This window comes from Atractosteus spatula, chromosome 7 (assembly GCF_055471065.1).
Source record: "Atractosteus spatula isolate fAtrSpa1 chromosome 7, fAtrSpa1.hap1, whole genome shotgun sequence".
NCBI classification, from domain to species: Eukaryota; Metazoa; Chordata; class Actinopteri; order Semionotiformes; family Lepisosteidae; genus Atractosteus; species Atractosteus spatula.
Genome location: NC_142712.1, coordinates 48,665,631 through 48,688,514, shown reverse-complemented (window position 1 = coordinate 48,688,514; position 22,884 = coordinate 48,665,631). Strand labels below are relative to the sequence as shown.

The window sequence follows — 22,884 nt, the reverse complement described above, 5'->3', positions numbered from 1 at the left end:
CTTAATATATGTTTTGGTTGGCACTTCTCTCTCCAACTTGTTTCAAAAAAGTACTTATTTTGTCATGTGTAAAATATTCTATAAAAAATCTAAAAAGTTATTTTGTCACATTTTCTTATTTATAGTTCTAAACTTCTCCTATAATGTGGTCACCTAAGTGTTCTTATTAAGCGTTCTTTTAGAAAATTAGATTTCAAATAAAAGACAATAATAGCATTATTTATGGCAGTCACATGAACTGAAGACTTGATTAATTTTGGAGCACAAATTAGAAGTGTTTGCTTGGGCATAAAGATGTTGGCATATATCAGAAGATGTGGCAGTCAAGCCTGGAGAAAATTGTAGTTTACCAGCATTACATCCGTACTTAACAATGTCGCTTTAGTTCCGCTGGGGGTCAGTAAAACCCCGTAAAACAAACATTATCATCACGGTAAAGTTGCACAGGTGTTTTGGGCATCTTAGTTATAATCTTGTCAGACACACAGTAACAGTTTTAAATTGTGTTCTCACTTTTGTATTTTTTATTTGAAACAAAAAGCACAGGATTCTGAAAAGTTAAGACAACATCTCTTCCAAGTAGCCATTTCTCGATATTCTGGTTATTACATACACTATGCATTTTCGATTCCGTTCAGCGTATAATCAATAGTTGTCAATCAATAGTAGAGCGATGCTTGTCTTCCCTGTTCCTGAGGAATCGCTGTATCTCCCTTTTGTTTTCTCCGTTCGACTTCTGAATCGCAGAAACATTGATTTTTCCCCCAATTTTCTATTTGGAGTATATTTTTTTAAAATTAAATAGTAAACTTTCTCATATAACGAGAGGGTTTGTAATCGGCCCCACCCCTGCACCAATTTGTTAATCACGGAGCCGGTCTAATTCCTTTGTGCGGGGTCTCTGGAAACGCAATCAACTAGACCTCCGCAGAAGGAAAAACAACACTGAAGGAGTGTCTGATACACCGTCATTCTCACTTCTATCTGCTCACCATACATCGATTGCTTTCATACACTGGTCACTTAAGAAGGGAGGTTTAATATGAAATAAGGATCGGCGATCTGAGCAGCGCCCGCTACTCAGTATTAGATAAAGCGTTAGAAAATAGAAAGATGCATTTTTTAAGGGCGCTTGCTTAAGTTAAAGTTCTACATGCGGTAGTTGTCTCAAACTTCCAATGAAATAGATTGATTAAAGACTGAATTGGCACTCGTCATTTAGAGCTCAGATTGAACAAAACCCAGCAGACTGGATTCAATCCTGGACTAAGATTCAGAATTGCCTTTTTACAATACTGCTTATCGGAAATCAATCTCTATGTATTTTCTTGTGTGAAATACCAGTAAAACCTTTCATAATTATAGGCTTTTACACAATGTTTTTCAGCGCAGAGATCCAAGCTCCATGAATATATGAATGTACGTTACCTTGAAAATAACAGTATATTTTTCTTGAAATTTAATCACAAATATGGTCGATCACAGTATATTTTGTAAAATTAACAAAGAGGAGATGTACCAGCCAATACATACAGTACTATAGTTCTCTGGAGATATAGGCACAATATATTATTTGTATGTATCATGCTCAATAAGGAAAACACAGTAGTAAAATATATTTCTTATACAGGCCTCAAAAATGATGGTTTGCTATTGCTGGCAGTATAGAACAATTCGATGTACATTGGACACAGAGATTACTTTGTCTTGAATGTTTCAAAGCTTTTGACCCTTACACAGCAAAATACGTATAAAACGTTTGTGCTTTTTTACAAGATATTGTACAAGATTTAACTTAACAAAATAAGACCCCAAACATAGTAAAATATACATTTCTAGTAAATAATAAAATACTTCATTAAAATTATTATGAATATTCCTGAGCACCTTTAAAATATTCAATGAAAGCTATTAATTCCAATATTAATTACAAAAATAATTTTGTAAATGGAATTGGAATTAAAATAATTACAAAACTGTTAATCGCAATTGTTAATATGTTAATTCCATAATATAAAAATAGAACTATTTGGAGTATACTTCTAATAAAACTTCTAATAATTTTAAACTTGTTTTTTCTGTTTGAAAAGTAAATTAATCTTTTCATCTTGTTTGACTTCATGTTTGTATGAATTAGAACACATTATAATTTTGAGGAAAAATGGACACTTCTTCTAAATAAATTATTTACAACATGTAAATACATACTGTACATTTCTTTCCTTGATGTATTTTGACAGGTGACCTTCTCAGCACCTATGTCTGAAGTTAAAAGCCTCATTAGCATTGAGCTCTTCACACTCACTGCTAATACTCCCAGACCGTTATGAACACCAAGAAGCTGGTTTTGTAGGTCCCAGTGGATCTTACGAGTCTCTAAGATGTACAATAAGACACTGCAGTTCAGCTCTTAGTCGCCAGACCGTTTGCAGAGACCAATAAACATTATGTGCGCTCTCTGTCTGAGCGGTGGAAAACCAGAGTTCCTCTGGTCTGTGGTATAAACTGTATCCTTTAAATACCATCCACAGGTCCTGCAACACCATGACTGTTTCCTGCTGTGCTCTGAATAGACTTGGCTGCTTGGTTCCTTTTGACATTAAGAAAATGTTAAGGTTGAAATTCTGATCCCCGTGAGGCAGACAATTAATACTACAGTTCCTCTGAGGACCCGGGATGCGTATTTCAACATAACTGTTATGAACCGCAGTAAAAACCAATACTTTGAACACAGATGCCTACAGTCACTGTACTGGTAGACTAGCACTTATTTCCATAAGCTTCATGTATGGTGTGTAAACTCTCGATGGGCATCTCGTCCTGGGACTGGACTGCCGTGGACTGGACTCCACTGGACCAGACTGCATTGGACTGGGTGGGACAGGACTGGACAGTACCTCCACCTGGGCTGGCCTGTCTGGTCTGAAAAGAAAACAAAAGTGATTTGTCAGGAAACGTCAGAGCGATTGGTGTGCACCTGTTTGCTTTCAGCTGCAGTCTGCATTAACAACTGGTGATCTCTGCACTGCTGTGCTCAGTCCACGCACAACTAACTTTCATGCAGTTCCCAATTGTGTTTCACTATTTATTCTGAAAATGGTCACTGGGTTGACTTTGTCGATGGATTTTGAATACTAGTTTCACTTCTCCTCATAGACGTCTGGACTGAAGACTAAAAATGTTCAGTTCTTTCAGTCTGTCAGTTCAGGACATTTAATTAAGACCTTAATCTTGCTAGTCTTCTCAGGACTGATTCAAGAACAACAATATCTGTTTGTAATGTGGTGCCCAAAAGTGTACACAATACAGTATATTCTTAATGGTGCTGTACTTTCTTTCTCAGAATTCTTCTAACCCTGGAATACAGACCACAGCATGCGGACCGGACTTAATTCAAGACTGGAATCACTTCAAAGCAGTGCAACGTAGACCATTTTGATTAAATTGAAACTTTACCACCAATCTCAAATTACATCTTAGGTGCCTGATGGTGAGTTTCCACTACAGAGAAGGCAGAAGCCTTTTGAAAACTAGATTCCAAGTATTGGGTTTAGAATAGCCCAATAGTTTAGGTGGCAAAAGTTTGAATAGGTTCATTTAATCTGTACCAAAGAACACCCACAAGTTGCCGAGAATGTGCACAACAAGTGTCTACTTCACAGTGTCTGTACTTAATAAAAATTCAGTATCTAATGTTATTTACCTTGAAAGCAGATCACAGCCCACTCCAATTTCTCTCGTTTGCACTTGTTTCTCTGTTCCATTCTGGTCAGGAAGTAAATAATTCATCTTGTCTTGGAGCTCATTATTCTAGTAAGCAAAACAAGCAAAACAAGGTCAGAGTAAATATTCAATAATTAATGTTTAGTATCCTTCACTATACGTGTGTATTCTGTATACAGTATATACATGCAGTACATACAGGTGACAGACAAAAAGGCTTGAAAGTTCAGGTAACATCAATGACACATGTATCTGTCCTTCTCTTTCTTGAAAAGGGAAATAGATCTGGAAAAATAACTGAGGGATGAACAGACACACATATATTCCAAATATTTATACATGTATATACTATGGATATAATGATATTTGTTTCTGCTAGTGTACATATATATAAAGTATATATTATTTTTATAATGGCTGCTTTTATTTGATACATTAAACTTCACAGTAAACTGGCAATGGGTTAGTTCCATTCCTTTGGTCTTCTTCACACAGAAAGTCACTGCTGCACAACCTACCTCACATTCCACAACAGCAATTCTGTCCAGCAGCTCTGCGATGTACATGTCCTTTTGCACAACCCTGGACCGCAACGTTTCAGCCTATAACCAGGAGCGAGAAATAAGATCCTTGTTATTAAAACAATGTATGCTTTTGCATATTTATCCAAAGAAACTGAAAAGCTGGAAAAAATGCACTATGGACATAGTTTTTGAAATGTTACATCACACTGTAATCAGGGAATGATTTACCGTATACTTTTCTTATTGAGGTTATTTTATACACCAGTGTCAGCTGGTGAAGTAACAGAAAACGAGAAGGACATGACTCCTCGGTCCTTACCTCCTCAATCATGGTCTTCACTTTCCTCTGCTGGCAGAAAACCATGTCGTTCAGATGCTTGATCCGTTCTTTCAGGCCTGATCTCTCTTGCTCGAGCTGAAGAGTCCTGAAAGAGGTGCCTGTCAGTGAGCTGTTCGAACGACTCATACAGGAAGACCTCCGGAATTAGCAAGAAAACAAAAAGCAATAGTGCACCGAGAGCTTCCTGCAAATAGCGTGGATGTGCTTTGCATCCACTGGCGTTTGAGATCCATGGAGGGGAGGTGCACCCAGAGTCTTGGATACTGAGAAACGTGTTTCAAGCCCTGTCCTTTACATTTCTTTCCCAACACTGCCCTGATCACACAGTGTTCCAGTCTGGGACAAGTGCATGCGGTTTGTCGCTCTCCTCAGCAAACTGCGTGGCACTGGAAGGAGGATATTTTGAAGGCTGAAGGGACTGCTAGTATTAAACGGAGAAGATCAGGAGCAGAGCAGATCCAAATATTCGCAATCCTCAAGGGCACTGACAACGTCAGTCCGGCAGTGCACTGTCTTCAGGATGCACAGTGAAACCCAAACCAGAGGGCACCAGTGGAAACTATGTGGAAATGCGTTTTAAACCAAGAACAGAGGGCACGTCTTTACTCAAAGGGTTGTGGGAGTAGGAAACAAGCTGCTATGTTGTCAAGGCAATACTCATGCTTCTTTCAAGAAACGGCCAGGTGAGATACTCAGATCAATTAACTAATCACTACCAAAAAGACCTCGTCTCATTTGTAAACGTTCCTATGTTCTAACGAGACCGACTCTAAGTAATAGTTATATCGTTTTATTTCAATATTTAGTGTTTTACTATAATTTTTTTAACATATTAATAAGTAAGAAACTCTCACCCATTGTAATAATATTGTTCTATAAATACATTTTAGATCACTTGTTCTATACACTATAATGTAACGGATTCGGGTTCTCGGACTTGTGCCCTCGCCGCTCCCGCCCCAGTTCGTCCTTCCAACGAATGGGCTCGACCCCGGGTCTCCGGCGTCGCTCAATGGGGTCTGGCCGGCTGAGCTAAGGAAGACCTTTCTCAGCCCGGGCGGCCCACATCCCTGTTATGCGCAGGGCCGTATTCGTTACAATAATTTTCAGGTCCCTTTAGCTTGCGATAACAATCGCAGCCTTGTAAATGTGTTCGACTAACTTTCTCATCTATAAAGACGGTTGTTGGCTGCAAAATGGAAGAGTCCGTTACCTCCTGGCCACTGCCGCGTCGAGCTGGTCAGCTTGTCTCAGCCGGTGCAGCCGTGCATCGCACTCCTGCAGCTTCCCGAGCAGCTGGGCTCTTTCCTGCAGGCAGACACGGGTCACTCTCGGCCTGTTGACAGCGCGGGGGACGCCCTCTGCTGCGGAGCCTCGCACAAACCCGCACACGGGCATCTCCCCGCATCTTAGATCATCAGCTGAAGCTTTCAATGTCCCGTCTGTCACGCACAGGCTCAAAAACATTTCAAACGAGGCTCCTCCACGTGCAGTGATTTAGCCAAGCAGCTATAGTTATAGAATTACCTGAAATGTGTACTTCATTTCTGGATAACTTACAGGCTATCTGTCTTGGATGTTAAAACTAGGGTTTTATAGTCTCTCGTTTATTTTTCTCCTTGTCTCGTTTATTCGTCTCCTTGAAATAATAATATGAATGCAAAACTGTAGGAAATGAGCTTTTACTTATGCATGAATAGAAATAAAGAAAGGAAACATTTGTATATTCTGCAAGGCACAGGAAACTATGTATGCAGCTTCACAACAGCTTCACAGCTTCATGTGAAATACTTTATGAGTGCTTCGAGATTTAAAACAGATTAAACAGGGTTTAAGGAGCAATTGCTAGTGCAGCTGATTACAGTCATGCATACATAGTAATTAAAGGTCATACTTCATGCCCTGAACAACCCCTGAGGATCAAGCATCAGTCCTGCTGGTGCTCATATTTACCTGTTCCATACAGTCAATGAGTCTCTCCAGCTCGCTGATCCTCTGATCCCTCTCCGTGATCTTAGCCTCCATCGCTTTCATTTTCTCATTGCATTCCTCGATCTGCCTCACATAAGCATCGATTTTCGCCTGTGGCCAAGGGAAAGGAGCGTTATGGGTGGAGATTCTATCATCAGCCATCGCCTCTGGCGCTTATTTCTTCTTTTAGTTACCCTTATACACGTTCACTTTGGTTTACCGTTGAAAAAGCAGAGTAATGTGTTTTCAGAGCGCTGTAAAATAACGGCAGGTGTATGGAGAAACAGGGGCTGCAGGTGGCGCTCGTCACCACTAGAGGGTGCAAGATCCCACATTCTTCATCCTGACACTCAGGCGAGGCAGAAGTGGGAAGAGCTATGCAGGTGTGAAAAGATGATGTTAGTTTTGTCTATTTAACATCACACGTGTGTACCTGGAGGACCTCTATCTCTTCTCTGTGTTTTCGCTGTGCCTCCTGCAGCTGTTCTTCATATTCTCTGTACAGCTTCTGGGTCATGTCTTGAAGGACCTGGGAGTTGGCTTCTTGTGAGGATTCTATCTAATTCACAAAGAAACAAGATATGTATTACTATAGAGAGTAGTGATGCCAATTCTGGAGGACGGGGCGCTTGGGCTACCTGCTCATTATCTGGCCATGGGCCCCTTCAATATTAACTTGGGGATTAAACCAATCAGTTCTGCTTTCCAACGCAAGCCACACTCCATTTCAAGCTGAGGGCAGAGAGAGGCACCAGAGCTAACCTTGACAGTGATGAGTAATGAGCTGAGGAGCCCAGCTCTGTTCCTCATGCTGGTCAGACAGAAAACAGGTTACAGGGCATTTGAACACAAAATTCCTCTTTAACTTAAAAAAAAGTAATGAGCTGGAAATACATCTGAAAGTACAACCTTGAGAAGTTGGTTTTGAAGTCAGACTTTCATTTCCGACTTCCTTTGCTACTTGCAAGCTGCTTATTCTGAGAGAACGTTAAAGAAAATATGTTTTTTTTTATTTTTGGCTTGGAGGTGGAAAGAAACATTCCGATTTTGAAAACAATGCATTTCTCAACTGGATAAAATGCAATGTTACAAATTCCTCTCAAGATTTGAACGGTAAAGCTGCATAATTAATGTCAATTTGGAGGAAGGGAAAAATGTCAAGCCAAGTTTTGGCAATGCCTAAGAACGAGGTCTGGATTATTGAAACCTGCCACAGGGTGAAAGAGATTAATAAAAACAGGGAGGCTGGTTTGTTTGTTTAAGGGCAGTGGGGCAGAATAGGAGAAGTGCCATGGGAGGTCTAGCCAGCTGGAATCAAGATCAAAAACAGGGCTTAGACAAATCTTCACACCACTTCCTCCTGGAAAAAGAAATGCTGTTTCTATGTGGAATGGTCAAAGTCCTGTCCTCTCCAAAAACCACATCACTCTTTTAACATCAACACCTTTTGTGATGCCTTTTTTAGTTCCTCTCCTTTCCTGCAGACAGCTCATTACCACAGCCCTCTCCAATGAAAGGCTGCTGCCTTTAGGAAGGATCCGAAAGATCAGATCAGAAAATTCTAGCCCTGTGGAAAGTACTGATTGGTTTTTACTGGATCAATGGGTACCAGAAGCATCCTGCCAACAATATAGCAAAGAAGGGCCTCTCATGTTCCTGAAGAACCCAGTGTCACACATCTCTAAATCTCTAAAAATGAGGCTATCCTGGGCAAATGGCTATGACTGACGTCTTCACTATTACAAAACAGCAGCTTGTCCCCTATGGAGCGGTGCAAAAAGAGTCAGAGATCTCCGAGCTGTATGGCAAACAGACACGAGTCCTGAGGCAAGTGAGGCCAGGGACCCCCAGCTGTGACAGGGCCATACCTTGAGCCTGAGAGTCTCGTTCTCGGCCTGTGCCGCCTCTAGCTGCCTCCCCTTCTCTTTCAGTCTCTCCACCGCCTGGTTGTAGGAGATCCGCAGGTCCCTCATCTCCTCCCTCATCTCTGTGCGATCCAGGCAGCTCTCCAGCAAGGATTTCTGCACATCCACACAAACGCACACACCTCAGAGACACCGCCTGTCTGTGTGGCCTTTAACCCAGCACAGCCCAGGGTGCTCCACAGGTCAACGAGTCCTCCTGCTTTTATCTGTGATGGGTGGCCCTGCCGCTCTGAAATGAGCTGCCTTGGCATTAAGATAAGACAACTATAATAAAGAACAAGCACAAAACAGAGCAGACACAAACACATTCCTGCATATTAGCTTGGCTCTGCGTTTCATGGACAGATGTGAAGTCTAATGTAGCAGAATTAGTTGGTTGAAAATTATACAATTACACTATTTATCTTGCTATATTTTGGCTATTTCCATTTTGAAAATAGAGTGATCTCTGTATCGAAAGACACTTTATGTGTGAAATTTTAAAAGGTCGCCTTTTAATCCCCCTTCTTCATTCAGACGAAATTAACATTATTTTATGAAAAAGACTCAAGTGGGGGATTGTTCACCCTTGTTCAGATATCTTATATAAATCATAAGATCTCTAGTTAGAGGTGATTATGTTTTTAAAAATCACTTTTTCTTATGAGCAACTAAAGGCTAAGTACTCAGGCCTGCTCAAACTGTTCACCCTCTGTTTTAAAATAAATGCGATTCCACATTAATGTTTTAGAACCTTACAAGGGCATTACCAATACACACACAAAGACGGCTTTACAGTATAAAGTATCTTATTTGCGCTTGAGCTGTGTCAAAAGCTTCTGACAAACTGCTGTTCTAATTTATGCTGCAACCTAAGCTGCAGGGGTTTTGCTGATGGCTCTGACAGAGACACATGACAAGTGTTATTAATCATGTACCTGCAAATCAATCGTGGCCGACATTAGGGAGCTGTTCATCTGGTCGAAACTTTCTAAAGCAGCCGTCTTCACGTTCACTTCTGCCTGCAACGACTGCTGCTGCGAGTTGGCAACCTAGATAGATTGAGTCAGGAGCAGAGTCGCATCACGCTGTTCAGTGGGAATGTGCAGAAATTTGTACAGACAGGCACAGCAGGCCTGTGAGACTTTTCTGCATCACGTAAGACTCTTCGACAAATTCAATACTGAAACCCATATTCATTTATTTTCTGTGATGTGGAAAGTAAGTGACTTGATTGGACAACTGGGAACCAGACCTTGTGAAACCCTCACGGTGGTTTGATTTTGCAGCTCAAGGAAATTACATGCCCTTACAAATATTGTTTCTTAAACTCTATTTATTCTCAAATAAAACTACATCCAATCAACAAAGGAGAAGGCCCTTCTACACTTTTAGCTCAATATTGGATTGATCAGGGTTTCTGGGGTCCTGGTATCAACCAGACATTTCAAGGATATTGAACCATGCGCAAGACTGAACTAAGAAACCAGAAAAATGTCAGGAAAATAGTGCAATGTAGAAATACTGAAAAAAATGTTAGCTTTTTTAACTATTCCACTAACATTTTATCTGAGAGTGAAAAATAAAAATGCCTGCCATCACTAAATGGGCAGTGTGTTGACCGAATTAAAGTTTTTGTTCAAAGAGAATTGGACTGCTTCAAGACTGAAGCTGTGGCTACTTACGTTGATCTCCTGGGACAGTTTTTTGATAGACTGCTGCATGCCCCCGAACTCTCCATACATCCTCTGCCTCACCTTCTCCAGAGAATCTCTCACCTGCGTGGAAGAAGGTGACCACAAAGATGAATTGTCCCGTTTATTATAAAGAGTACCTCTTCATTGTTGGGTACCATCTCAAAGCTCTTTTAAAGCCACAATGCAGGAGGTGCTACCAAATTGCTCTTGTGTAACAGGAGTAGACAGAGATTACCATAGATCTTATTGTTTGTCAGAATACAGATTTTATCAACATTTTCTTTATTACAGTCTTCTGTAGTGGGTGGACCTTTTCTCCATGTTCATTTTCAGTAATAAGCAGTTCAATTAAGAGGACAATTAGTTTTGTTTTATGTATTTGTTTAGCTGTTCACTTCTCATGAAAATAAAAAAGTAAAGAAAACTTGAATTGCATATTACTGTTGTGAAGAAATAAAATAGTCACTATGACCAGCATTACTGCCTTGCAGTGCTGAGTCCTTGGGTTCAATTTCAGACCTGCTACCTGCGTGAAGATTTTGTGTGGGTCTCCTGCTCCAGTGTCCTCCCACAGTCCAGAGACATACTGACTGGTAGGTCAATGGACTCTTGGGAAAACTGGCTCTGGTGTGCGTGTGGGTGTGTGTTTCTAAGTCTGTGTGCCTGGCGTTCTGTCCAGGGTGTACCCTGCCTTGCGCCTGTTGCTTGCTGGCATAGGCTCCGGCTCCCCCATGACCCTGTACCGGATAAGGTGGTTAGAAAATGCATGGATGGACGAAACATGACTTACTCGATCCAGTCGAAATTCTTTCCTTTGATTCCCCCATTTGTTTGAGCCCAAAAGCCTCAAAGGAGCAGCTAGACAACACAACGCTAAGCTGATCTAAGCTCTTTCGAGCCCCAGCGGTGGGCCTGGACGGTTGTAGGACTGCAGGCTTCCGGCTCACCTCTCGGATGTAGTTCATCTCCTGCCTCAGGTGATTCACCGACCACTCACACGCCACCACCTCCTCCTGGCTGCCCGTGTCCGTGCCATTCCTGCGTACCACTCCAAACACCTTGCCCTGCGGGCGGGTCTCCGCTGAGTTGCCGTTCGAGGCGCCAGACAGGTGCTGCGGAGGAGAGACGCGTTGTCAGTCCCGTCCTGATTCCCCGCCTGCTCCCAACTCTGCTGCAGAGACCTGAGATTGAAGGGCAGCTTCCCGAATGGGGTTTCCTATTTCAGAAACCCAATAGCAGCTCTCTCGGCTATGGAACCACAAACCCAAGTTTCAGAGAACACAGCTGTGAGTGCAAACAAACTAAAGATTCTGCAAAAAACTGCTCTTATTGCAGCTTTGACAAAGCGGAAAAAAACACACACGTCTTAGGTTATTTCTTCAACATTTAGCAACAATAAATTCCACATGATTAAGCTTACTAACAACACCAATTAATGTTTTTTCACTGAAACAAAAACATAATAATTGTGGTTGAGGCAATTTAGCAGGGACTTTAAATTAATTATTTTCTTGTCTCCAGACCTTAAAATCAAGAGTAGGGTGCATTGCAATTGCTTTTTTCAGTAGTAAATACTAGTGAGCAGTAGGTAGCCATTGCGGTTTTCAGTGCAGGATAATGCGTGGTGACATCATCATGTTCTTTGTGCATGAGACTCCAGAGAGATCCTGCTGGGAGTGGCACATGGGGAGTGGCACTGTGTACAGTGTTCAGTGCGCACAGCAGAGCTGTTCTCTGACATGGCAGCATACTCCACTTAGGGGAAGCCCGTGCAGAAAGGTTGTCTGCATGGTAAAGCCTGAGTTAACAATCAACAGTCCTACCAGCACAGGAGGCTCTCTGTCAGGGTATTTATAGCCATTTTTCCTCCTTCTTGTGGCAGTTTTCTCCTCCTGTTAACGAGAAAGTTCAATGTGAGAGAGACAGCATAACAGGGACCAGTGTATAATATGAAATCCTGCACTGAACAATTCATTCTAAATGTTAAAATCTTCCATTGGCACAAGAGATAACCAGTAACCATGTAAATATGTATGTAAATATATCCATCATAATTGGCCAAGTCTTTTATCGCCTTTTATAGAATTAATTACTGTTCTCTGAAACCAAAATGGGAAATCGAGATGTTGAATCAATATATGGATACTGTATCATCAGTACAGGCATGGATGCATCGCTGTGAGTATAGAAAAGTGAAACAGTTCTCATTGGAGAACAACAGTGTCAATGTTTTAATGAGCTCCAGACCTTCGTCACCTGCTGTCCCTTTGCAAAAATTATAGCTTCCTTTTAACTGTAACTGATTGGGACAAAGATAGCACTCTTGAAAACATTATGTTTCAAAGTTATATGATAATTGGCGGCTTTTAAAACAATGAAGCACTGTACCTGCTTCATCATATGTTGTTTTCACACAAGACCTTGCCAACTACAGTATATCAACGCATATGTGACATCCTCTTCGGCAAGAACAGGAAAGACAAGGATGTCATTGTGCAGAATAAAAAAACCTCCTACTTTGCTGAATCAAGAACCATATCAAGCTGTATTTTTAGCTCCCACCAGCTGTCGAGCAGTATTGCCCCCTGATTGTAGGAACGTTATCTTGTGCTCCAGTTTTCTGTGTTTTGCCAGAGGTTGGGCAGCCCTTTACTTCTGCTGAATGGTATTGGGCTGGAAACATGAGGCACTTGCAAGAACCTACTGCCCCTCTATGACACATTGTTATCTAATCTAAATAATTGGTACTGGCTGTGATCATAGCCTTAAATAAATACAGTGACACCAGACACAACACACCCTTAACAGCTCCTTTTTCCTTTATTAATGTATTTGGAACCTAGACTTGTTTGAATATTCATTCACCTCTTCAGACAACTTACAACTGTATTTTCACATTTTCTCAGAAGGGCTATTAATTGTGATGTCTCAAACCCTCATAGGGCTCTAACAATGTGAAAGTGCACACTTGGAAAGAAGCTGTTGCTCTAAACGCAAGGAAATACTCAGATTCCCTGCGTGCTGTACACGTTCATAAGATTATAAGATCACTTTATTGGCCATATACAATTTCTTGCATTAGGAATTTGTCTTTTTGCATACCCCAGCTTGCTCTCCATGAGACACACAGGCACACAGACAGGGAGGGAGAAGCTTGGGGTCAGAGCGCAGGGTCAGACATTTATACGGCGCACCTGGAGCAGTTGGGGTTAAGGGCCTTGCTCAGGGGCCTAACGGAGTAGAATTCCTCTGCCAGCCGCAGGCACAGATCCTTAGCCACTCTGCCACTGCTCCGTCCATGAGAACACATGAAAGTTTGCAGTTGAGAAGCCATTCGTTATGTTTTAAGTGGCAAAGATTTCATTCATCAGCTTCTTGAAAGAAGCAATGGAATCAGTTCTACTTGTTTCACACTCCAGCCACTATTTGTGTGAAGGCATACCTCCTGGTCTCAGTTTTCAAAGTACTTCCTCTTATCTTCCACTGTTGTTGATTTGAACCACATTTTTAAAGGTCATTCATTATGATTCCTTTCAATGAAGGCTCTCACTAGTGCCAAGACCCAAAGCAGATTTTAATCGCACTGACTTTTCCCATTTCTCCAGTGAGCTGGCTAATAATCACCCAGTGCCTTCTACTTCCCCTTTTAATCCTCTATTTAAATGTATGTGTGTGGAGGGTAGCTATTCACAACGGTCTATTTCACCAAGTTTGTAAACCACACACCAATCAGGCAAAGTTTGCCTGATTGGTGTGTGGTTTACAAATTCGTGAAATCCTTTAAAAGTAATATCACCTTACGAGAAGCAATCATGAACAAGAACAAAACAGGAAGCTACACCCCAGGCAGTCATTTGGAAAGAGCTGTCAACACCAGTAGGGACTTCTTATCTGTGTGGGTGTCACTAACAGGTCCCACCTGTGAGATGAGTGGGCTTCACATAACTCAGTCATGGAATTCTATTGTACTGCATGGTAGTGCAGTGGTTAGCATTCCTGCCTCATGCTGGTAACCTGGGTATTCCAGACCTGGGGTGCTGTCTGTGTGGAGGCTGACTCCGGCTCCCCCATACCCCTGAACTGAATGAACCAGTTAGAAAATGGATGGATGGATCTAAGAGCTTTATACAATACCTATTCTACATGTCTATTTAAGCTACTCCATGTCTTCAAGTGAAAATCACTACTCTTAACCACAGGGTTGAAGGCCTTGCCTATTATGGATCTTGATGGGTTCATCATCATTGGGAGTGTAAAATTACAAAAAAACACCTTTCCCTCCTAGGAACTGCCATCTTTCCTAGGTGATAGAGTCTTTCTATCTACAATATAAGAAGGCTCTGCTTTCTCCCTCTCTCCCCTGTGCTCAGCCATCTCAGCCAGCCTGCCTGGTTTTTCCTGTTTGCTGGCTGTTTTAAACAAGTCCTTTTGTTCAGCTCTTTCCAGACCTTCGCTGTAGTGACTTAGCCCATGCCTAAAGTCATTCTGAATCTCCTTCACCCCAGGGTAGTTCTGTCTCCTGGGGGAAGACGTCACTAGGGTTATACAGTGCCTTGCGAAAGTATTCGGCCCCCTTGAACTTTTCAACCTTTTGCCACATTTCAGGCTTCAAACATAAAGATATAATTTTTTTATTTTATGTGAAGAATCACCAACAAGTGGGACACAATTGTGAAGTGGAACGAAATCTATTGGATTTTTTAAACTTTTTGAACTAATAAAAAAATGAAAAGTGGGGCGTGCAAAATTATTCGGCCCCCTTGCGTTAATACTTTGTAGAGCCACCTTTTGCTGCGATTACAGCTGCAAGTCGCTTGGGGTATGTCTCTATCAGTTTTGCACATCGAGAGACTGAAATTCTTGCCCATTCTTCCTTGCAAAACAGCTCAAGCTCAGTGAGGTTGGATGGAGAGCGTTTGTGAACAGCAGTTTTCAGCTCTTTCCACAGATTCTCGATTGGATTCAGGTCTGGACTTTGACTTGGCCATTCAAACACCTGGATACGTTTATTTGTGAACCATTCCTTTGTAGATTTTGCTGTATGTTTGGGATCATTGTCTTGTTGGAAGATAAATCTCCGTCCCAGTCTCAGGTCTTTTGCAGACTCCAACAGGTTTTCATCCAGAATGGTCCTGTATTTGGCTGCATCCATCTTCCCCTCAATTTTAACCATCTTCCCTGTCCCTGCTGAAGAAAAGCAGGCCCAAACCATGATGCTGCCACCACCATGTTTGACAGTGGGGATGGTGTGTTGAGGGTGATGAGCTGTGTTGCTTTTACGCCAAACATATCGTTTTGCATTGTGGCCAAAAAGTTCGATTTTGGTTTCATCTGACCAGAGCACCTTCTTCCACATGTTTGGGGTGTCTCCCAGGTGGCTTGTGGCAAACTTTAGACGAGACTTTTTATGGATATCTTTGAGAAATGGCTTTCTTCTTGCCACTCTTCCATAAAGGCCAGATTTGTGCAGTGTAAGACTGATTGTTGTCCTATGGACAGACTCTCCCACCTCAGCTGTAGTTCTCTGCAGTTCATCCAGAGTGATCATGGGCCTCTTGGCTGCATCTCTGATCAGTCTTCTCCTTATCTGAGCTGAAAGTTTAGAGGGACGGCCAGGTCTTGGTAGATTTGCAGTGGTCTGATACTCCTTCCATTTCAAGATGATCGCTTGCACAGTGCTCCTTGGGATGTTTGAAGCTTGGGAAATCTTTTTGTATCCAAATCCGGCTTTAAACTTCTCCACAACAGTATTACGGACCTGCCTGGTGTGTTCCTTGGTCTTCATGATGCTCTCTGCGCTTTCAACAGAACCTTGAGACTATCACAGAGCAGGTGCATTTATACAGAGACTTGATTACACACAGGTGGATTCTATTTATCACCATCAGTCATTTAGGACAACATTGGATCATTCAGAGATCCTCGCTGAACTTCTGGAGTGAGTTTGCTGCACTGAAAGTAAAGGGGCCGAATACTTTTGCACGCCCCACTTTTCATTTTTTTATTAGTTAAAAAAGTTTCAAAAATCCAATAGATTTCGTTCCACTTCACAATTGTGTCCCACTTGTTGGTGATTCTTCACATAAAATAAAAAAATTATATCTTTATGTTTGAAGCCTGAAATGTGGCAAAAGGTTGAAAAGTTCAAGGGGGCCGAATACTTTCGCAAGGCACTGTACATATAGAGATATTTTGCAACTAAATACGTAAGACTGGAATTACAACCAGGGAAATCTGGTCTTAGAAAGTTTAGGTTTAAGTTTGCTTGCACATTTTTTTAAAGATCCCATCTTAAAAACCTGAATTGTATATATTTTTATAACAGTAAAGGATCATTTCAGGATTTCTTTAGACAATGTGCAAGGAGATCCCTATACTGCATTAAAAAACCTCAAGACATCTACAACATTCCTCTACACTTGGCTTTATCTCCTTCCTTGCCATTTTCACAAATAGAGCTACTAAGGAAGATGTTGTACAACTTGAATCCTTAATTATAAATGAGAGTGATGTATGTATGAAACTGGAAGAATTTTGGAGGTATCTCCCGCCTCATACACATGCATTGGCTAGTGGTGTTTTATGTTTAAGAAAGAAGTCGAATTGATTAACAAGCCTGCAGCCTGCAGCTACGAAGAAAGAGGAAAGGAATGTAAGAAATATAAATAAATAAATGCACAGGCTGGCTTTTCCTCAAGAAAATGACATAAATCAAGTTCAATGTACCAGAACCAAAATATGTAAACAGTGCTGACTCTCCTTCACTTTTCTGCTTTTCACTTTCTGCCTGCTATCTAGCGACGGCCCTGTCTTCTGCAAATGTCATGTCTTTGTAGCATTTGACTCGAACTTCAGAAACGGCTCCAATCACAACTTTGTGAGATGTGACATTGTGTCATGTGTCATTCATTTGCAACCAATGAAGTCATTTCTGCAGAGAAATCACTTATCTCCTCCCCTCACTCTCTAGTATCACAGTGCAAAATATCTCCTTTAGGTTTAATTTAAATCAGGATGAGATTTTCCCCAACAGAGAGGATTAGGGGTTGTTTAAGCATGGTTTTTGCCATGTCCCCTAAATACGGTATCATACAGTTTAAAGGTAGAGAACCCAAAATGTCTATTTCACCACCCCCATGCACTTTTGGAAGGACACATTTTACAGAAGGAAAAGGAGGAGACCCCTATTTTTCTTATAGTGACACCCATAAAAGCCCTGGCATACTCCTCTAGTTAATATAATTGAGAAATGTATGTGTAGGCTTTTTCGTACTGACAGAACAATGTTAACATCTGATAAAGCCTCCTCATAAAATCTAATTGATGTATCATTACAGGTAAAAGCTGAGCAAGGATTCATTTGCATATGGGGGCTTAACCAGTCTGTGTTTTATACTGGCTAATCTGCCACACAATCCCTGTATCAGTAGAAGTTTATAAAGTTAATGGGCTGTAATAATTAATGTCATGTGCAATATGTCCTTTCTGCTCTTGAACACACGCCTCATTAGTTTAGAGCATCTCATTATCTCGGCTCATGTCTATCAGTATGATATAAGTGAATAATGGAAACAGCTGGCCTGACAATAGCTCGAGTCAAACGAGGTGAAAATGGACTTGTTATGTCCACAGCACTGTCATTTGTAAATGCTACAATTCCTGAGTACAACCACAGCTAATTCTTTTTGACAACAAAAATGGCTTTCTCCAGCAGTTGTGGGTAAACTTAAAAATATATAAGAGCAAATGAAGATCTAACTTTCATGACAGAGCAGGCCCTTCAGTTTATCATAGCTGACTGATGAGTACTGCTCCTCACATATACAAACATAAGGACTGCATAAGGAGAGACAGGTATCCATATTACTGTGTATATGTTAAGGTATATTTTTAACAATCATCTATCAGTTTTTGATTTTTACAGTCTCCCACATTATAACTTCTTCATTTCATTTTCCCTTTGCAAAAGCCTTGCTTTTGGACCAGTAGTCTACAATAGTCCTATCTGAGGGTAATTGCACAATGGCACAGTTTAAAAAAACTGGTAAATCTTTCAGAAGATTCATTGTTTTTCTGGATGTTGCCTCTCTGGATCTCTGGAATGTTGTTTATCAGTGACATTTGAATCCGGTATCTGTGTAACATTTTCTACCAGGACTGTCATTAAGTACACAGCACTGGCTGAAGTCACGCAAAAAACAGCAACAGAAACAGGAGGCAGGAGGGAGCTGGTGTCACACAATGTTCTGATTAAGATTGAGCAAGTGGAGCTCCCGCACAGATGAAGAAGAAATGTAACAGTGCACCAAGGCTGTATCATATCTGTACTGTTGAGACAATAATCCCTAGTTCTTGTTCTTATTTTACATTTTGTGTTTGGCAACTATTGACACATCTGACAATGCACGTTCTGTTTCTTCTTGTTCCTTTTCAGCTTTTCGCATGGGCTTAAACTCTGCTTGTTCCTTTACTAATACCTTCATCCTTTAGTCAGCTCAGCCAAAGCCCCAAGACTGGGAAGATCAGCCTTTTTTTAAGATGCTGGAATAAAAAAAATTCCCGATTTAGCTACCTCTTCCTATTACTTTTATTTTTGTTGTCGTTGATTGCCTTGTTTTTGCTGACAGCCCAAAATGAAAATGGCCGTCTCTTTGTGGGTACTAAGAAGATGGTGTTACGGTTCAGTGGGGTGCCAGGAGGTGAGCTGGGAGAGCGCAGTGCATTTGGTTGCTGTGTGTTCGGCCTGACCGTGGGCACTGTGCTGGAGGAGCACTGACTTACCCCCTCTGCTGCTCCTGTGTTCTTACCCGGCCCTTGGGTCACGTCATTGTTGTGGAGGGTGAGTCTCAGCCTGCGCACTCTCCGCTGGGGGAACAGCCACACACAGAACAATCGCACGATTAGCAAACATCCTCAGCAATTTACTCAAGACACGCAGAATAATGCTAACAGGAGTTTCTATTACCTAGCAAAGATACTGGACAGTAATGTTAATCTGTAATTATGGCATACTGGTATACATAAGGCCAGCATGGTGGTGCAGAGGTTAGGATTGCTGCCTTGCTGTGCTGGGGCCCTGGGTTCCTGAGATGCTGTCTGTGTGGAGTTTCTATGTTCATGTGGATTTCTCTGAAATTAACCACAGTCCAAAGGCATACTTGTAGGTTAATTTGCTTCTGGGAAAAAATAAACCTGGTATGTGTGTAGGCCCTGTGATGGACTGGCGTCCTGTCCAGGGTGTACCCTTCTTTGAGCCCATTGCTTGCCGGGATAGGCTCTGGCCCCCTGCAGCCCTGAATTCGAAGAAGCAGTGAAAAAATGGAAATGAAAAAATATATACATAAATCTTTAAATGTAGGAGCAAGAGAAGGAAACTTTTTTTGAACCACTAAGGCACTGATAGAAATAAACTCAGTAGCACAGACAATTTCTTGGTCTTTCCTTCAATAAGCAAGTGTGAAAGTTAGTCCTCTTTAAAGAAGAAGCAGTACTGCATCAATACCTGTTCCAACCCTTCCCCGCCTTCTAAACTCATTTCAGTTTAAATGCCACCACACCATCACGTTGATCAAACTGGCTTAATTTTGTTCTGCCAAACAGAGTAATGGGACTTGCATGTTGAGCACACACACCTACAAAAGCCATAGGTAAACAGCTGCATTGATACAGTTATATTTAACAACCATTTGTGCCAGTTACAGATATACAGTGACATATATTTGATAAGCTGCTGGAGTTCAGAATCCTATGTTGTTTTCTTAAAACAAAATAATTATTTTATTCTTCACCAGAATGCTTACTATTTCCTGCAATCACAAGAGCAAGGATATGCACTGCAAGTACAATGTACTATTTCAAACCGGTAACATCCATTCATTAGCAGAAAGGCACTTTATCCTGCTAAGGGTTGCAGCAGCCCTGTCCCAGGAAACATAGGCTGTAAGGTAGCACCACACCCTGGATGGGATGGCTTTCCTTTGCAGAGCAAACACACACCAGCACATGTGGACATTAAGTACCCTATTCAGCATTTGTGTTCGAAGGTGGAAAGAAATGGGAGACCCTGAAAAAAAACCCTCACTGGAACATGCAAGCTCCAAGCAGAAGGATTCTCAGGAGCCAACAGCAGTGAGGCTGCAGTGCTAACAGCCATGCTACTCCACACTGTAAAATAAATGTTGGACAGTAAAACTTTTCTGCATCTTATTCAAATCGGCATCCGAGCCAGGAGGGGAGTCACTTGCTCACCAGTCAGCTGAATGCTACAAACATTCTGGTTGCCATGGCTCTGGTACGGACTCTCCCTTTACTTATTGAGACCACAGCGATCATTCAGAGCTAAAGCTATAAAACAGCAAAAATAGATGTGGATGTATGCACAGTGTAATTGAATGTGTGCAATAGATTAGGGGCATTGCAAGTTTGCGAAACAATGAAGACATTCCAATGTCCTGATGCAGGAATAAATAGTAAATTTCAATTGAATGAACAGGAAGCATCTGGAAACTAACTTACTATCCTTCTGTGGTGCCCCGTGTACAGTATTTAAACATTCCAATTAAAATTAACGAGAGGCTAAAACATTATACAAAAAAGTAAGGGACAACTTGGGTCCATTGCTTCTCTCTCGATCATTCCACTTGGATATAAGACTTGTGCTTTCATGCATTCTCAAATGCTTCCAGTTCTTGGGTGCCACTAGTCCTCGTGATCTGCAGTTGCCTTGTTCGAACACAATATTTCCCTGATTTAGAATTTAGAAGCTGTTGCTCTTGTGGGAACTGAAGACATGTCCTCAGGGAGAACTGTTACCAAAACTCATCTGACAGAACAGCACCAGCAACAGAGTGTTGTCATTAACTCTTCTCTCCATGGGTGTGGCACCACAGCAGAAACCAAGACATTTACAAAACATGAGGGTGCAGCAGGGTGTCAGAAATATTGCTACAGGCACTGTATATAAATATAACAACCTGAAATGATTCTTGTATTTCACATGCTTAAGTTTCAGCATGAAACTAGGAAAGAATATGTAAGTAATAAACTTGATTCTTAATCAATTGTTTCCAAAAACTGAAGGTACATACACCTATACTGCCTTTTGGCTGGAATAGGTGATTGTTCCTGTTTATCATGCTGTGAGAAGGTCTTTTAAAAGCACTTTCTACAGAGATCCAGACTACACATCATCCACGAGACCACAGAAAAACATTTTTTTTCTGTTTGTCTTGCAGATAAACTTTTACATTACTGCATGTCTAGCAACAATCCCATCAAAAGGAAGCACGAATCCCTACAGCACTGCTCTGCCAAGGCACTGCAATAAAAAGGACTCGATTAGTTGCAATCTAGACCTCAGTTTTACCAACTGTTAAAACAAAGTCACAAGGACGCAAAGTTTGTACGCAAAGGGGGGAAAATGGAAAAGAACGAAGAGGAAAAGCAAAGCAAGCAGAGAAGGAGGAGGCAGTGGGGAGGGGGTCAAATGTGCTCAGCACATCCGAATTTTGAGACAGAAATGTGAGCCCACTCTTTGACGGGCAGTGCTGTGCACCAAAGCAGTATCTTGAACTTGAACTTGAACTTTATTGCCATATGTAACCGGTACATGTACTGGTACAATGGAATTCTTCCTTACAGAAAGTCTCTCGATTGTTAAAACAAGTGTAAAAATATCTCGCTGCTGGGTTTCCCACACTTACCTCCCCGGCAGAGTCCTGAGTCTCGGCGGTCGTGACTGTGCTCCCAGAGCCGTACTTGATCATTTCTCCTCAGGCTGGAGAGCGATGTCGTAGCGCACCGGTCCCCTGGACTGAAAACAGCAGCTCTCGGGCCCTTGAGCCACCTGTTCTGTGTCCTGTGGGAAAGCACGGGGGGAAAAAAAATACTTCCAGCCTACAAAGAAAGGCTCGTGTGTTTCCTCTAGAAAGAATTCCTTTCCCAGTTGATAAGGAGGAGACAGGCCTGGAGGCTGACAGCCACAAAGAGATCCTCTCCCGGTGCCAAAAAGTGGAGCTCAAGGGAAGCAGGAGTGCCTCTACACAGGATAATCAGGACACTGAGCTGACAGAGGCAACACCTGGGTATCTCTGAAAGATAGTCTCTTAGTAGTTCTTCAGCAGAAACAATGCACCTCTGGCCTGTTCTTCTCAACAGACCTGTTTAGCTACATTTCACCTGCGTTGCTAGTGCAGTGCTGGAGAGTATTTTCTGAGGGTGGTGCTAAAGGTGACAGGTGCAATTTCCTAGGTGCTGGTTGGAAGAAATACATTTAACCACAGACCGCTGCTACGAAAAATATGCTATTAACCGCCTTCAACGTCTTCCTTGGTCTCCAAATGTCATTTATGAAAAATTAAACTAGTTGTTCCCTTCGGTTGCACACTATGCTGTGGTTATTTGAAAATATCAACTCATATATGTATAACAATGAAATCCAAAATAGGCCAAACAACAAAACAATTGATATATTTTTTAAAAAGTAGATCAAATGTCCTTTTTTCTCCGTGTAAGTTTTTCATGCCCGTCTATTTCATGCACAACATTTTTATTATCAAATGATGAGGAATTCAGCCTCTCCTCTTGTGCTCCACCCTTTCTCTTATTATTGTAGAAGGGCGTTGAGGTATTTGAATATACTGTGTGAGTCAGCTTAAAAAAAAGGAATTAAAAACACCGAAGAAAACGCAATGACTTCTTTACTCTCGCAATGAGGCATAAATAAC

General features: G+C 41.6%; 1 protein-coding gene across 1 annotated transcript; it reads right to left on the bottom strand.

The window, feature by feature from the left end:
* Window positions 1-509: 509 nt before the first annotated feature.
* Window positions 510-22,268, bottom strand: myzap (myocardial zonula adherens protein). The gene is made up of 14 exons (XM_088922287.1): window positions 21,862-22,268; window positions 18,941-19,024; window positions 11,983-12,051; window positions 11,107-11,271; window positions 10,148-10,240; window positions 9,401-9,514; window positions 8,427-8,579; window positions 6,992-7,117; window positions 6,541-6,669; window positions 5,801-5,895; window positions 4,567-4,672; window positions 4,242-4,325; window positions 3,704-3,810; window positions 510-2,922 (listed from the first exon to the last, which is right to left on the bottom strand). The coding sequence occupies exons 1-14, from the start codon at window positions 21,922-21,924 to the stop codon at window positions 2,745-2,747; spliced, it is 1,566 nt and encodes a 521-aa protein (XP_088778413.1). The 5' UTR covers window positions 21,925-22,268; the 3' UTR covers window positions 510-2,744.
* Between the last annotated feature and the right edge of the window lie 616 nt (window positions 22,269-22,884).